General features: G+C 42.1%; 1 protein-coding gene across 1 annotated transcript in view; it reads left to right on the forward strand.

Annotated features, from left to right (window-relative positions):
* Positions 1 to 16,802, forward strand: part of STK32B (serine/threonine kinase 32B) — a 277,362-nt gene that overhangs the window by 205,459 nt on the left and 55,101 nt on the right. Inside the window, exon 5 of the mRNA XM_061145161.1 lies at positions 2,785 to 2,874. Coding sequence (XP_061001144.1) covers positions 2,785 to 2,874 — 90 coding nt within the window. The remainder of the gene's footprint in view (positions 1 to 2,784; positions 2,875 to 16,802) is intronic.

Consider the following 16,802-nt stretch of genomic DNA (forward strand, 5'->3'; position numbering starts at 1 on the left):
CTGTAACCATTTCTTGTGTATTAATTCTCTGACTCCTCCCAACAGCCCTCTGAGATGGATATTTTGTTATCATCCCCATTTTACAGATGAGAAAACTGAGCCTCAGGGAGCTTATTTGCCCAAGGTCACACAGCTGGTCACAACAAAGATAAGATCCAAACCAAGGCAGCCTGGTTCAGAGTCCGTGCACCCAGCTACTGCAGCGCATTGCCTCTCTGCAGATCAGACCAGGGATGACTGAATGGGGAGGATCACCCCAGCCCCAGAGGCGGAGCAGGCTGGATATGTTCTAGGGATGCTCCCTGGGTGGGGACACTGTGTGTCTGGCCAGAAAGGGTTCCCAGCCAAGGCCTAGCTGGGTGATTGAAGTTTCATCCACAAGAACCTGAAGAGTACTACTGGGTACCTTCTGCTGCATCCCACCCGGGGACGCTGGACAGAGCTCCTGGTAGAGCGGGTTGGTCACACACAAGTCCTGGCAGTTGAGCCTGAGATTTGGGATTTGCACGTGACACTGATGGTGCTTTTTCTGTCCACCAAGGCTGATCACATCCGGCATGCCTCTCCCATGAGCTTCTCAGTAATGCTCTTTGCCCCTGCTCTAGCGGGGATCTGTCCATCTCTTGGAGGTGCCCGCTGGGTCCTCCCAATATCCCAGTGTTGCATAAGCCACCGACTCATATATTTAAGCCCCACCATTCCAAGCATATTTCTCTAATTTGGTGAAAATCCAACCATTTTCATATGATATGATCACAAATAGAAATGTGAGTGCATTTGTATCAGGTAGTCAAGGGTCTCAGAGCTGGTTTTATTTTATTTTAAAATAATGTAGTGCTTTACAATTTTCAGAAGTTTCACATCCATGATTGCTTATAATCCCATAATAACACTTTTTAAAGTCCCCCTTTATTGCCCCTACCCCCTCCCCTCTCCCCACTGGTGATCACTAGTTTGTTCTCTGGATCTGTGAGTCTGCTTCCTTTTTGTTTTAGTCACCATTTTACTGTATGCTTTTGTATTGTATTGTATTGCTTTTGTGTTGTATTCCACATATATGTGATATCATACAGTATTTGTCTTTGTCAACTTATTTCACTTAGCATACGGCTCTCCAGGTCCATCCATGTTGCTTCAAATGGCAAATTTTCATTATTTTTTTTTCAAGGCTGAATAGTGTTCCATTATATATCTAAAACCACATACCTGTTATATATCTAAACCACAATGGTTCTTCTTTACCCCTTCATCTGTTGAGGGACAGAGCTGGTTTTATTTTAGGCTTCCAGATTCCCTGGAGAACCAATGCTGACTATTTGGATTTTCCTCCTTCTCCCCTCCCACCTTCCTTCTGACACTGGCTTTTCTCCCTTCACCCCCACATCTTGTCTCCTTCCTCCTTGTCCCTCTTCCTTCCCTCTTAGCGTATTTGACACCCATGTCCCATCTGCTGCCATTATTTTAGTCTGGATGGAAAGTGGTTTCCGCCCTCAAGCCCCCTGCCTACTCAGTTCATCAGTATCATGCTAAGGCCCCCACTGACCAGAGCAGATGGGCAGAACAAGGTGTCCCCAGGGCGTGAGTATTCTCTCTTTATACCCCCTCCCCCACCTACTGCTTTCCTGAGAGAAGGAGTCCGGTCTCACGTGTCTCATTTATTTATCAGAAGCTTCCACTCTCTGGACCAGTGCCTCTAAACTTTAACATTTTTATTATGTCCTCAATACAAATACATTTATTTATAAAATGTACCACTGAAAACATTATAAAACTTGTGCATAAAATAGACTTATTTCACCTTACATACTTATATATGTGTGTATATATAATCTATTTTTTGGAGGGTGAGAATATTTAAGTTCTACTCTCTTAGCAAATCTTAATTATACAATGCAGCATTATCAACTATAGTCACCATATTTTGCATTATCCTTGAACGTTATTCATCTTGGAGTTGAAAGTTGGTATCCTCTTACCAACCTTTCCCCATTTCCCCCTCCTCTGGCCCCTGGCAACCACTTTTCTACTCTCTGTTTCTGTAAGTTAGGCTTTTTTTCTTTTTTAGATTCCACAGACAAGTGAGACCATGCAGTATCTGTCCTTCTTTGTCTGACTTCTCACTTAGCATAATGCCCTCCAGGTCCAGCCTTATTGTCCCAAATGGCAGAAGGTCCTTCTTTCTCAAGGCTGAGTAAATTCCGTTGTATACACACCCACACCTTGATCCTTTGATGGATGCGTAGGTTGCTTCCATGGCTTCAGTTCAGTCACTCAGTCGTGTCCGACTCTTTGCGACCCCATGGACTGCAGCATGCCAGGCTTCCCTGGCCATCACCAACTCCCAGAGCTTGCTTAAACTCATGTCCATTGAATTGGTGATGCCATCTAACCATCTCATCCTCTGTCATCCCCTTTTCTCCCCACCTTCAATCTTTCCGAGCATCAGGGTCTTTTCCAATGAGTCATTTCTTCACATCAGGTGGCCAAAGTATTGGAGTTTCAGCTTCAGCATCAGTCCTTCCAGTGAATATTCAGGGTTGATTTCCTTTAGGAGTGACTTGTGATTATGATTCCACTTATTATTATGATTCCATAGCTTGGCTACTGTCAATGATGCTGCCCCAAACAGACACTTCTAAAGTATCAGGTAAATACAAATGTAAATAAAAGTTCTAATATTTTCTTCCTATACTGCCCCCTTGCAGACCAGTGTTAAATCAAATGGGAGATAACCCAGCTGCCTGCAGCTCTTGCTAACTGCTTTTTCTGATTCTCTGTCTCCAGGACACGTTCACATCACAGACTTCAACATAGCGACAGTCGTGAAAGGCGCAGAAAAGGCTTCCTCCATGGCCGGGACCAAGCCCTACATGGGTGAGTGTTCCAGGTCCCCTCAGGCCTCAGAGTTCCTCTCCTGCTATATCCCACCCCTCCCTCACCCCGCCTCCCACCCCCACACCAGACCCCAGCCATGCTATCTCACGCCTTTGGCCCTTACCTAAGCCGTCTGCCTTGCCAGAAAGACCTCCTCCTCTGTTTTCTAGAGAACGCTTACTCGGTCAGAAAGGTTGGCTCAGTTCAGTTCAATTCAGTCACTCAGTCGTGTCTGACTCTTTGCAACCCCATGAACCGCAGCACACCAGGCCTCCCTGTCCATCACCAACTCCCAGAGTTCACCCAAACCCATGTCCATCGAGTTGGTGATGCCATCCAACCATCTCATCCTCTGTCGTCCCCTTCTCCTCCTGCCCTCAATCTTTCCCAGCATCAGGGTCTTTTCAAATGAGTCAGCTCTTTCCATCAGGTGGCCCAGTATTGGAGTTTCAGCTTCAACATCAGTCCTACCAATGAACACCCAGGACTGATCTCCTTTAGGATGGACTAGTTGGATCTCCTTGCACTCCAAGGGATTCTCAAGAGTCTTCTCCAACACCACAGTTCAAAAGCATCAATTCTTTGACGCTCAGCTTTCTTTATAGTCCAACTCTCACATCCATACATGACTTCTGGAAAAACCATAGCCTTGGCTAGATGGACCTTTGTTGACAAAGTAATGTCTCTGCTTTTTAACATGCTGTCTAGATTGGTCATAATTTTCCTTCCAAGGAGTAAACATCTTTTAATTTCATGACTGCAGTCATCATCTGGAGTGATTTTGGAGCTCAAAAAAATAAAGTCTGACACTGCTTCCACTGTTTCCCCATCTATTTGCCATGAAGTGATGGGACTGAATGCCATGATCTTAGTTTTCTGAATGTTGAACTTTATGCCAACTTTTTCACTCTCTTCTTTCACTTTCATCAAGAGGCTCTTTAGTTCTTCTTCACTTTCTGCCATAAGGGTGGTGTCATCTGCACATCTGAAGTTATTGATATTTCTCCCAGCAATTTTGATTCCAGTTTGGCTCAAGCTTAGGAAAAAACAAGCGACAAAGCCTTCTTCTTTTTCATTAAAGTCCAGCAGTGTTGCCAGAATACAGTTTTGTTCTTGGTCATTGCAGGTCTATATTCTTAGGTACACATTGCTCTTCCAGTGTAGTTTCAGGTTGATTTTTTTGTTGGACTTTTGATGGAAATGTCGTATTGCACCGTGTCTTAGTTTTGAGGGCTTCCCAGGTGGCTTAGTGTTAAAGAACCCGCCTACCGATGCAGGAGACATAAGAGATGTGGGTCTGATCCCTGAGTCAGGAAGATCTCCTGGAGGAGGGCATGAAAACCCACTTCAGTGTTCTTGCCGGGAAAATCCCATGGACAGAAAAGCTGGGTGGGCTACAATCCATGGGGTCACAGAGTCAGATGCGACTGAAGTGGCTTAGCACACACACACCAGATCTTAGTTGTGGGATATTTAGTTGCAGCATGCAGGATCTAGTTCTCCCACCAGGGATGAAACCCAGAACCCCTGCATTGGGAACATGGAGTTGTAGCCACTGGACCACACGGGAAGCTCCCAGAAATGTCTTTTGCTTTAATACACATTCTGTTCTTTCACTTTCCTTTCTTTGCTAAGGATCTTTATTATCTGAATGTTGAGTCTTCTTTGCCAGTCCTCAACATTTGCCATTTTCAAATCTTTTGTCTTTCTTCCTATGTTCAAATTGTTTCTCAGTTTTTTATCTTTCTCTTTATTTTAAAGCAATCTCTGCTATGTTTGTTTTGTGTGCTTTCTCATGAAGTATTTATTTCTGAAATAATTTTCCTTTTGTTTCTAATGTTTTTCACAAGTCCTCTTATGAGATTTCTGTGTATCTAAATTATAATTTATATGTTCTTTCATGTCTTGCGTAATTTTTAATATCTATGTTATTCATTCTTAATGTCTACATAGTTATCAATTGTTGACGACAAACCATGTCAAAACGTAGATGTTTAGCACAGTAGGAATCTTTTATTTATCACATCTGCCACTTGATTGAGTGGTTTTTCTGCTGGTTTTGGCTAGACCCACTCATTCAGCTACCAGGCCAGCCAGGACACCTGAAATGAACAGGCCCCTCTCTCTGCATGATCTTTTATCATCAAGGAGACTAGAGTGAACTTGCTCACATGATGGCAGTGGTTTTAAGAAGGAAAACCCAACTCTCAAGTGCCTCCCAACCCTCTGCTTGCTTCACATTTGCTGATGTCCAATTGGCTGAAGCAAGCCATGTGACAAAGACCAGGGCCCACATGGGAGGGGACTGCATAGAGTATGGGTACCAGATGGCCTGATTCATTGGGAACCATTCACGAAACAATCCACCACACTGTCTTTTCTGAGGTGCTTTCATCGTCCAGTGTTGTTCTGCTTGCCATTATCCTTTCTCTTACCATCACTTTGCATGGAATTTCACGTAATGTTGGTTTTCCTGAATCTTTAGAAGATGGTGTGGCTCAGGGTAACTTCTCTAACCGATCTGCCTCTTCTTCTATTGTCTATGTGATATGTCATGTCCCTAGACAGCTTGCTACCTGGGATTTCCTGGCCTAGTCCTCTCGCCCACTTCCATCTGGACTTCCCCTTTCTTTCATCTGTAGGGCCCCCATCCTGCTTAGTTTTGATTTCACTGCCAACAGTTTCTCCTTGGGATCCTTCCTAGAAGAGAGCTCTGGCTGGATTGATTGAAGGGATTTTGTGTTCCGGGCTCCAACTTCTGCAGAACTCACCAAGGACACTTTTCATTCACCTGAGATGGGGCTGGACAAGCCTCTCCCTGTTTCAGCTGCTGTTTTCAGACTGACTATTTTTCCCAGTCAATGTCTGCTGGCTCTTTTGGAGTTCTCTGTCCTGTGGTCCATCATCAGCTGTGTTATTTTTATACAGAAATCACTGCCATAGAGGGCTTATCACTGTTGCTGGTTTGTTCCCATCTGCTTATATTTTGGGGTTTGTGGGAACAACTTAGCTTTTTAGTAAGTGTTGCCCATGGTTTTTCCTTTATCTTGTATCTGTTCTGCCAGTGTTTATATGTGGATTGTGGAGATTCGAGAACTATGTCATCACGTCTCCAGAACTGACTCTTTGTGTTATTTATCATTAACTTAATAAATAAATTATGTAAATGAAGTTTGACAATAAATAATAGTAAAACAATACTTTTTAGTATTTACTATGTGCCAGGCACTCTATCCATAACCTTACTTAAGCCTCATAAACATGCGTGCATGCTTAGTCACTTCAGTTGTGTCTGACTCTTTGTGACCCTGGACTGTAGCCTGCCAAGCTTCTGTGTCCATGGGATTCTCCAGGCAAGAATTGTGGAGTGGGTTGCCGTGCCCTCCTCCAGGGGATCTTCCCGACCTGGGCACTGAACTCATGTCTCTTATGTCTCCTGCATGTGCAGGCAGGTTCTTTACCACTAGCGTCACCTGGGAAGCCATTCATAAACATAAAGTAGGCACAATTATTTATTCCCACTTTTAGAATCAAGAAAATGGGTTGAGAGGTGAGCTGCCCAGGTCAACATCAGGGGTGAGAGCAGAGCCAAGTCAGTGTGAACAGCAGAGGGTATACATATGAGCGGATCTGTCTAATTCAGATTCCCATTGGGATGCTAAATACAGACCCCAATACAGCTTTCATTGTTGATGATCTTTCTGAAATTCCTTTCCAGAAGAATCCAGATCTGGGGCAGTTCTATCCAAGGAGTTCACTGCATTAAGATCCAACAGAGATCAGATGGGCAGGACTTAGAGATGCAGAATGGCGGTGGAGGATGGGGCAAGGCTGCCTCCAGGCCTCGGGGTCTAGCAGCAGAGTGGATTCCAAGGGGGCTCCCATGCAGAGAACACCACAGGAGGAGCGAGTGCAAGGGATGGTAGGGAGGATGGATGAAGGTGAGGTGTCTGTAGGAACTTCGAGACATTCAGATGTACTCCAAGCATCTGGAGAGTGATGTGGACTCAGTCTGTGCATTGACAGTTACCCTCATGGAGATGCAGCAAAGCCAAGGCAGTGGGAGAGAAAAGCACTGATTCTAAGCCCAGGAGCATCTTCCTAGAAGGGGTAGAGAGGCCAGAAGAGTCATCATCTGCGGAGGGATCGTGGAGGAGAGGGGTGACAGAAGAATCCCATTTGAAGCTGCCTCCATAATCCTATAGATTAGTTCCCACTGCCTTTAGGCTATTTCCAAAAAGCAAATTGATCACAAGGAAATTGGGTTCTTGACCACTAGAGAGGTTCAAGACAGTATTCTCCCAACGCTGACCTTTCAGCCCCTGCTTTACCGCCATTCAGAGCAGATTTTCCTGGGCTGCCTTGGCTTCCCACTCCTGTCTGAGGCTCCTTTGCCCTGGCTCTTAGCCTCTGGGAAAGCAGGCCAGTGGCAACCCAGCTAGTCACTCTCTACAGTGACCCCACCTTCCAAAGGGAGAAGAAAGCAGACATGTATTTGTGATCCCATCACATGTCTGTCATCGCATTTAATCCTCAGAAAATCCACGAGAGCTTTCTACATCTCTCTCGTTTTATCTAAGAGTAACCTGAGGCCCAGAGAGGTTAATTAACCTACACTGAATCACACAGCTGCCAAGGGACAGAGCCAGAATTTGAAGCCACATCTATATGGGCCTGAAGTCCCTGCCTTTTTTAAAAAAATTTTCATTGAAATATAGTTGATTTATGATTTTATGTTAGTTTCAGGTATACAACAAAGTGATTCAGTTACACATCTATATATATACATATATATATATGGAAAGAGAATGTTAAAAACAATATATTATTTTTAACATTCTCTTTCCTTATAGGTTATTACAACATATTGAGTATAGTTCTCTTCATCATGTAGTAGGTCCTTGTTGGTTATCTATTTTATATATAATAATATGTATATGTTTATTCCAAACTCCTAATTTATCCCTCCCCCACTTCCCCTGGGTAACCATAAGCTTTTTATGTCTATAAATCTATTTCTGTTTTGTAAATAAGTTTATTTGTATCTTTTTTTTTTATTCCACATATAAGCAATATCATATAGTATTTGTCTTTCTCTGTTGGGTTTATTTCACTTAGTTTGATAATCTCTAGGCCCATCAATGCGAAGAGTTGACTCATTGGAAAAGACCCTGATGCTGGGAGGGATTGGGGGCAGGAGGAGAAGGGGACGACAGAGGATAAGATGGCTGGATGGCATCAGACTCGATGGACATGAGTTTGAGTAAACTCTGGGAGTTGGTGATGGACAGGGAGGCCTGACGTGCTGTGATTCATGGGGTCGCAAAGAGTCGGACACAACTGAGCCACTGAATTGAACTGAACTGAACTGAGGCCCATCAGTGTTGCTGTAAATGATATTATTTCATTCTTTATGTGAAGTAATGTTCCATAGTATATATATAGATATATATATACACACACACACCCCTCAGCTTCTTTAGGTTTCCCAGGTGGTGCTAGTGGTAAAGAGCCTACTGACCAGTTCAGGAGACAGGAGAGATGTGGGTTCGATCGCTGGATTGGGAAGATCCCCTGGAGGAGGGCATGGCAACCCATTCCAGTATTCTTGCCTGGAGAATCCCAGGGAGAGAGGAGCCTGGTGGGCTATAGTCCATAGCGTCATGAAGAATCAGACATGATGGAAGTGACTTAGCACACACACATCTTCTTTATCCATTCGTCTGTTGGTGGACACTTGCCTCCAAATTTCATGCTTTTGCCACTCTACCAAGTTGCCTTTTTGACACTGAGTTCTTATATCAGAAAGCCACGTTTCTCAGAGAAAAGTGTATTATCCTGCGATTCTGGACTTCTGGTGTCCTTCTAATTAAGGGATCTTCAGTACTGAATTGATGAACAAATGTGCAGGAGAGCTCTTTATGAGATTTGGAAAGTGCAACTTATTTACCAAAAGGAAATAATTTCAAAGACCATAGGGGTTGGCAGTGCCAGGCAGTGGGAGGTTAGTAGGGAAGATGAGGGTGAAGGGAAAAACTCTCTCAATCAAGTCACATCCTGCAGTTCCCAGGGCTGTAAATTCCTGCTACCAAGCGGCAGCTTTGTTGACTTCGTTCACTTGAGCTATTTGGTTCAAAGGCCCAATAACAAGTTCCCAGAATGTTCCAAACATGCATTCAGGGAACGGGCTGATGAGTAAGCTCCCAAAGGTTGCTCATGAAGAATCAACCCAGAAGAAACATTTGCATAGAGCTGAATTTTCATTAATTAAAAGAGCAGATGGAATTCACAAACAGAGAAAAGAAAGAAAAAAAAAAAACTCTGAAAGGTGCCAGATTAGAAGTCAAAAATGTTCCAGCAGCTGTCCGGGGCTTCAGAATTTATCCATCTGAGGTGAGATGAAGAACTGAGCATTCTTTCAGCAAACATGGGGTGGGGTATGTCAGGGGTGCAGGGCTCAGAGTCAGGCACTGGGCCCCCGGGACTCAGCATCTCTGGGGCAGACAGCTGTGCAGGCCTGCATGCAAGCTCATCCCTGTCAAGACAGACTCCCCAGAATGGGACCATCTGAGTTAGACTCAGCAGGGTGTGTTCAAAGCCCACCTGCCGGGTGAGGATAAGGAGGGGCATTCCAGTCCATGCAAAGGCAGGGAGGGGGTCACAAGGTGGTGGTCTGGGAGACCCTAGCAGTCCCGTTTCTTAATGCTTTATAGAATAAGAGAAGGTGGGAGGGAAAGACAAGACGGACCAAAGAACCAGGGTCTTGAGTGCCATGATTAGGGTCATGGAACCAGTGGAAATGCCAATGCTGGAGACAGTCATGATCAGACTCATGGGATAAGCCTCAAGGGTGTCCTTGGAGAAGCAGACGGGTAACTGGCCTTGCCAGGAATGGGTCCTGATGAAGCGTGGGCTTCTGCGTGGGGTGGTTTGAGTGTCTTCTGCTTAGAGACTGGGTGAACTTAGACAAATCTCATTATCCAATATAAGGTACATAAAGTGCCCAGTGTGGTGAAGGGTAAACCACAGGACCCAACAGCGTCTTCATCTGAGAAATGGGACTAATGTTTATGTGAGAACGGCAACCCACTCCAGTATTCTTGCCTGGAGAATTCCATGGACAGAGGAGCCTGGAGGGCTACAATCCATGGGGTCTCAAAGAGTGGGACACGACTGAGCCACTAACTTCCCTGGTGGCTCAGACAATAAAGAGTCCGCCTGTGATGCGGGAGACCTGGGTTCGATCCCTGGGTTGGGAAGATCCCCTGGAGGAGGGCATGGCAACCCACTCCAGTATTCTTGCCTGGAAAATCCCCAGGGACAGAGGAGCCTGGTGGGCTACAGTGCATGGGGTTGCAAAGAGTCGGATCCTAACGACTAAGCACTAACTGACACTGAACTTCTAAGCACACAGTAATACTTTCAATCAGCCTTAGTAGGTTGTTCGTGAGGATTTCATGATGTGACTGTGGAAGGCAAGTACATGACATGAAGCCAAGTGTCGATGCATCACACTGGTAGCTGACATTACTACTGTTATCCTTCAGATGCTTGATTAGTTGCTATATGTTAAGCTCTGGGAACCCAGAGCCAGATCTGACATTTCCTTGCCTTACGGAGCTTGCAGTCTAGTCAGGAAAACAGACTCAAAACAGATCCTAATTCACAGTTGCAGCTGGATTGGCTGGGAATGTGGGGGAGTGCCCTGGAAGACCAGGGGGCTGGTCCTTTCCCCAGTGAGCAAACGCAGGTGGTTGTGGAGGCGCCATGGCCCATGGCCATGATTGTGCTTTCCTTGTAGAAATGATGGAGGTTAAAGGAAGTGAAGTGTGCTGCCGCCTGTGCCAGAGAAAGTGACAGAGTCAGCACTCAGACTCAGGTCAGTGAAGCTCCAAGACCAAGTATCTTTCCTGAGACCCTGCCAGTCATCCATCCATCCATTCATCCATCCAACAGAGATTTGTTGATCACCTTCCTCATGCCTGGCAAAGTTCTACAGGCTGAAAATACATCTGTGAACAAAATATTCCTGCCCTCATTGGTTTGGCTGTTTGTGAGAGAGACAATCACTTTGCAAATCATCAAACCAATAAATATATAGTTTGAGATGTTTATTTTTGAGGAAGAATTTCCATGCAACAAAATGCACTCGTTTAGTGTATAATGCTGTGAATTTGGACAAACACATACAGTCATGCAGCCACCACCATAATGAAGACAGAGAAACAGTTGTAGCACCTCTAAAATTCTCTTATCCCAGTTCCTGAGAGCTAGTGATCAGTACTCCTATAGCTTGGACTAGTCTAGAAAGTCATAAAAACAGAACCATATTGTCTATAACCTTGGAAATCTAGCTTTTTTTACTCAGAATAATGTGTTTGAGACTTAGCTATGTCGTGTGGATCAGTAGTTTTCCTTTTGCTTGCTGAGTAGAACTCCTTTGGATGAATGAAAGTGAAAGTCACTCAGTCATGTCTGACTCTTTGCAATCCCATGGACTATATAGTTCATGGAATTCTCCAGGCCAGAATGGAGTGGGTAGCCTTTCCCTTCTTCAGGGGATCTTCCCAACCTAGAGATCGAACCCAGGTCTCCCACACTGCAGGCAGATTCTTTACCAGCTGAACCACAAAGGAAGCCCCAAATATACATCCAGTATGTATGTTAGATGAATGTACATAATCAGCTTATCCATCCACCAGCTGTAGGGCATTTGAGTTGTTTTCAGTTTTACAAAATTAAAGATAAACTGTTTACATACAGGTTTTTATACGAACTTTAGTTTCTAGTTGTTCAATTGCGAAGTCGTGTCAGATTCTGCGATCCCATGGACTGCAGCACGCCAGGCTCCTCTGTCCTCCACAATCTCATCCTCTGTCCTCCACTATCTCCTGGAGTTGGCTCAAATTCATGTCCATTGAGTCGGTGATGCTATCTAACCATCCCATCCTCTGCCACCCCCTTCTCCACTTGCCTTCAATCTTGCCCAGCATCAGGGTCTTTTCCATTGAGTTAACTCTTCGCATTAGGTGGCCAAAGTATTGGAGCTTCAGCTTCAGCATCAGTCCTTCCAATGAATATTCAAGATTGATTTCCTTTAGGATTGACTTAAGTTGCTACTTCTATAGAATAATTAGTTAGAAGTGGGATTCTTGGATCCTATATAAGTGTACGTTTAACTTTATAAGAAGCTGACAAACTGTTGAACGTGTTTCATTTGCTTATTTGCCATCCATACCCCTTCTTTGTGAAGTATGTGCTCACATCATTGCCCATTAATTTATTGGATTGATTGGGTTTTATTATATATTCTGGTTATAAGTCCTTTACCAGACATGTTTGCAAATATTTTCACCAGTTGGTGGATTATCTTTCTATTACGTTAATAGAGTTTTTTAAAAGGCAGATGTTTTAAATTCAAATAAAGTCCAATTTCTTTTTCATTTATTGATCATGTACTGGCTGTCATATCTAAGCATCTTTTCCTCCCTCACATAAGGTTGCAAAGATTTTCTCCTTTGTTTTTTCATAGAAGGTTTGTACTTTTGTGTTTTATGTTTAGAGCTATAGTCCATTTTGAGCTCACTTTTGAATATGATGTGAAGCTTCATTTATTTGCAAAGACTGTTCAGTTGTTCTGTCCAGCACCATTTGTTGCAAAGATGGTTCTTTCTCTATTGCACTGGCCTTGCAACTTCATCAAAACTCAATTGACCATAAATGTATGGGTCTATTTCCTGGGTTCTCTTCTATTGCATTGATCTATTTGTTTATGCTTTGGCCAATCTCATACTTTTCCAGTTCCTTCATAGCAATACTTGAAGCGGGTAATGAAAGTCCTTCAACTTTTTTCTTCTTTTCAAAATTATTTGGGCTGTTTCTATATCCTTTGCTTTTCATATAAATTTTATCATAGAATCAGATTGCTGCTTTCTACTGAAAAAAAAAGTCCTGCTGGGTTTCGTTAGGATTACACTGAATCTATAGGTCAGTTTAGAAAGAAATGACAACCTAACAATGTTGAATCTTCTAATCCATGAGGGCAGAATCTCTCTCCATATGTTTAGATGACCTTGAATTCTTTTATAGTTTTCAGCATACCAATCTTGCAAATATATTTTTACAAGTAGACCTGTCTTGGGCTTCCCTCATAGTACAGTTGGTAAAGAATCCCCTTGCAGTGCAGGAGACCCCAGTTCAATTCCTGGTTCAGGAAGATCCACTGGAGAAGGGATAGGCTACCCACTCCAGTATTCTTGGGCTTCCCTTGTGGCTCAGCCAGTAAAGAATCCACCTGCAATGTGAGAGACCTGGGTTCGATCCCTGGGTTGGGAAGATCCCCTGAAGGGAAAGGCTACCCACTCCAGTATTCTGGCCTGGAAAATTCCGTGGACTATACAGTTGCAAAGAGTCGGACACAACTGAGCGACCTTCACTCACTCAGACCTATCTTAAGAATTTTGGATGCTATCCAAATGGTGTATTTTTTAAAATAGAGTTTCCGGTCTTTCATTGCTAATCTTTAGAGATAACAATTGATTTTTGTGTGTTGACCTGATATCCTGTAATTTTGCTAAATTCACTTATCAGTTTCAGTAGCTGTTTTAGTAAATTCATTGAGTTTTCTATGTAGGCAGTAAAGGCAGTTTTACTTTCTCCTGTCCAATCTGCATGCCTTTCTTTGTCTTATTGCCCTGTCTAGAACATTTACACTTGGTCTTGATCCTGACTTTAGTCAGAAATCAATTAGGTGATGCGAAGAGCTGACTCATTTGAAAAGACCCTGATGCTGGGAAAGATTGAGGGCAGGAGGAGAAGGGGACGACAGAGGATGAGATGGTTGGATGGCATCACCAACTCGATGGACATGGGTTTGGGTGAACTCTGGGAGTTGGTGATGGACAGGGAGGCCTGGCGTGCTGTGGTTCATGGGGCCGAAAAGTGTCGGATACAACTGAACAACTGAACTGACTCACTTCTTGTTTGTTTTACTGCTAGATATGATATTAGCTATAAATTTTTTGTATTTGCTTTTCATCAGATTAAGGAAATTTCCTTCTATTTCCAATTTTCTAAGTTTTTAAAAATCATAAATAAATGTCAAATTTTGTCAAATATCTTTTCTGTGACTTTTAAGATAATCATCTAGTTTCTCTTCCATAGTCCCTTGAAATACAAGTATTTATTTTAGAATATTGAACAAGACTTCTATTCCCAGAGTAAATCCCACATGATCATAATGTATTTTCCTTTTTATATAATGCTATAATCAATTTGCTGACATCTCATTTACAATATTTACATCTAGGTTCATGGGGAATATTTATAGTCTTCTTGTAACTTTCTTGTGTAATTTTGGTATCAGAGGAATGCTGGCAATGTAAGTTGGAAAATGCTCCCTCCTACTCTGCTTTGTGGAAAAATTTGTGGAGAACTGGTATTATTTTTAACATATTTGATTGAATTGACCACCGAAACCACTTGGGCATGCAGTTCTTTGCAGGAAAGTTTTTAACTATGAATTTTATTTATTTAATAGACTTGATCAATTCTGTCTATCTGTTTTTTCTCAAGTAAGAAAAAAACCACGTAAATCTTAAGTAAGATTTGGTCATTTATGTTTCAAGAAATTTCTCTGTTTCATTTCACTTTTCATGTATTTGGATTATAGTTATTTATAAAACTCATTATTATCCTTGTATGAGTAATCTACACTAATTCGCAGGGATATTCCCATTTTCTCTCCTGAATTGGTAATTTGGGTTTCCTCTGGAGTTTTCCTAGTCATTTTGGCTAGAAGTTTATCAGATTTATTGATCTTTTTAAAGCATAAGTTTTTAACCTTCATTGATTTATCTTCATTATTATTCTATTTTCTACTTTACTGATTTATGTTCTTACCTTTATTAGTAACTTCCTTCTGCTTACTTTAATTTGGGTTAAATTTTGTTCTGTTTATTCCTATTTCTTAAGGTGGGAATTTAGGTCTTTGATTTGAAAATTGTCTTTTTTTTCCATATGAGCATTTAATGCTACCAGTTCTAAGTCCAGCTTTAGCATATCCCACAGATTTTGATATATTGTCATTGTCGTTCAGTTACAAACATTTTCTAACTTCCCTGTGGCATTCTCATTGATCATGGGTTATATCGATGTGTATTCTCTAATTCCCAACAATATTTGGGAATTTTTCAAGAATCTTTCTGTTATCCTGCTTAATTCTGTGAGGGCTTCCATTGTGGTTCAGCTGGTAAAGAATCCGCCTGCAATGCAGGAGGCCTGGGTTCAGTCCCTGGGTTGGGAAGAGCCTCTGAAGAAGGGAAAGGCTACCCACTCCAGCATTCTGACCTGGAAAACTCCATGGACTGCATAGTCCATGGGGTCGCAAAGAGTTGGACACGACTGAGCAACTTTCACTTTTTTTTTGGTTTAATTCCATGATGGTCAGTGAAATACCCTAAATAATTTCTGTTTTTCTAATAGAGGAAGTTTGTTTTATGACCTAGAAATCACATGCATGCGTCCTAAGTCCCTTCAGTTGTATCCAACTCTTTGAGACCCTAGGGACTTTAGCCTGCCAGGCTCCTCTGTCCATAGGATTTTCCAGGAACAATACTGGAGTGGGTTGCCATGCCCTCCTCCAGGGAATCTTCCTGACCCAGGGATCGAACCTGCATCTTTTATGTCTCCTACATTGGCAGGTGGGTTCTTCACCACTAGCACCACCTGGGAAGCTCCAGAAATGGCCTGACTTGGTAAATATTCCATGTTTACTTGCAAAGAATGTACATGTTCTTCTTTGGTCATGTATTCCATAAATAAATGTCAGCTTATTTATAAATATCAGTTCAGTCAAGTTGTTTGATATTGTTGTTCTGGTCTTCTATATATTCTTATTGATTTTATGTCTACTTGTTATATCAGTTACTAGGAGAAGTGTGTGGAAATCCCCAACCATAATCTTAGATCTGTCGATTTTTTTCTTGCATTTCAGTCTCACGCATTTTGATGCTGTTTTAATATGCACACACATTTAAGGTCGTTCCTTCTTGATAAATTGCCTCGTGTATCACTATATAATGTCCCTCTTGCTCCTATTCGGAAGTCTACTTTGTTCAATATTAATGTAACTGCTTCAGCTTTCCTTTGGTCAGTGTTTACGCAGTATAGCCAGTGGTGTGCTGGAAAATGTGTAACAACTAGCACTCTGGTAAAGAGGAAATAAAGCCCTGATTTCTTGAACTTGCTGATTTTCGCGATGAAAGTACTCCCACCATGGCTGATTCCAAGTTACCAAAGTGACATAATCCAGCACAGAATGGGGAAGAAATGCTAACGTTTGCACTGTGAGCCAGCATCAGCCTGTTCTAGCATGCTTTTTTGACTAGGTCTTTTCCATCGACTAACCTTTATATTTTAAATACATGTTTTGAAGTCAGTCTTTTGTATCTAGTCTAACAGTCTCTCTTCCCGTTGCTATGAAACCATTTTTGTACTTAATATAATTATTGACATGGTTGGATTTAAATCAGTCACCTCACTTTTTCTTCTATATGTTCCATTTGGTTTTTGTTCCTCTTTTTATGCTTTATTTTAAATTAGTTGATTGTTATTTGGAAAGCTCATTTATGATTTAGTTTTAATTTCTCTATTGGCTCAGTATATATATCTTTTTTCCTTTTAGAGGCTGCTGTATATTTATAATATACATCTTCAGTTAATCAGAATCCACCTTGAAATATACCACTTCATGTGTAATATGAGAATATTAAAATAATATGCTCCCAGTTCCTCCTATCCATCTTTTATTTTATTGTGCTATAAGTACATAATTAATTGATTTTGTTTTTGCTTCAGAGAATCAATTATAATTTGTAGTAGATAAAATTTTAAGAAGTTAATATTTATATTAACTTCTTTGTATCCAT

The sequence above is a fragment of the Dama dama genome, chromosome 6, assembly GCF_033118175.1.
Source record: "Dama dama isolate Ldn47 chromosome 6, ASM3311817v1, whole genome shotgun sequence".
In the NCBI taxonomy this organism is placed as follows: domain Eukaryota; kingdom Metazoa; phylum Chordata; class Mammalia; order Artiodactyla; family Cervidae; genus Dama; species Dama dama.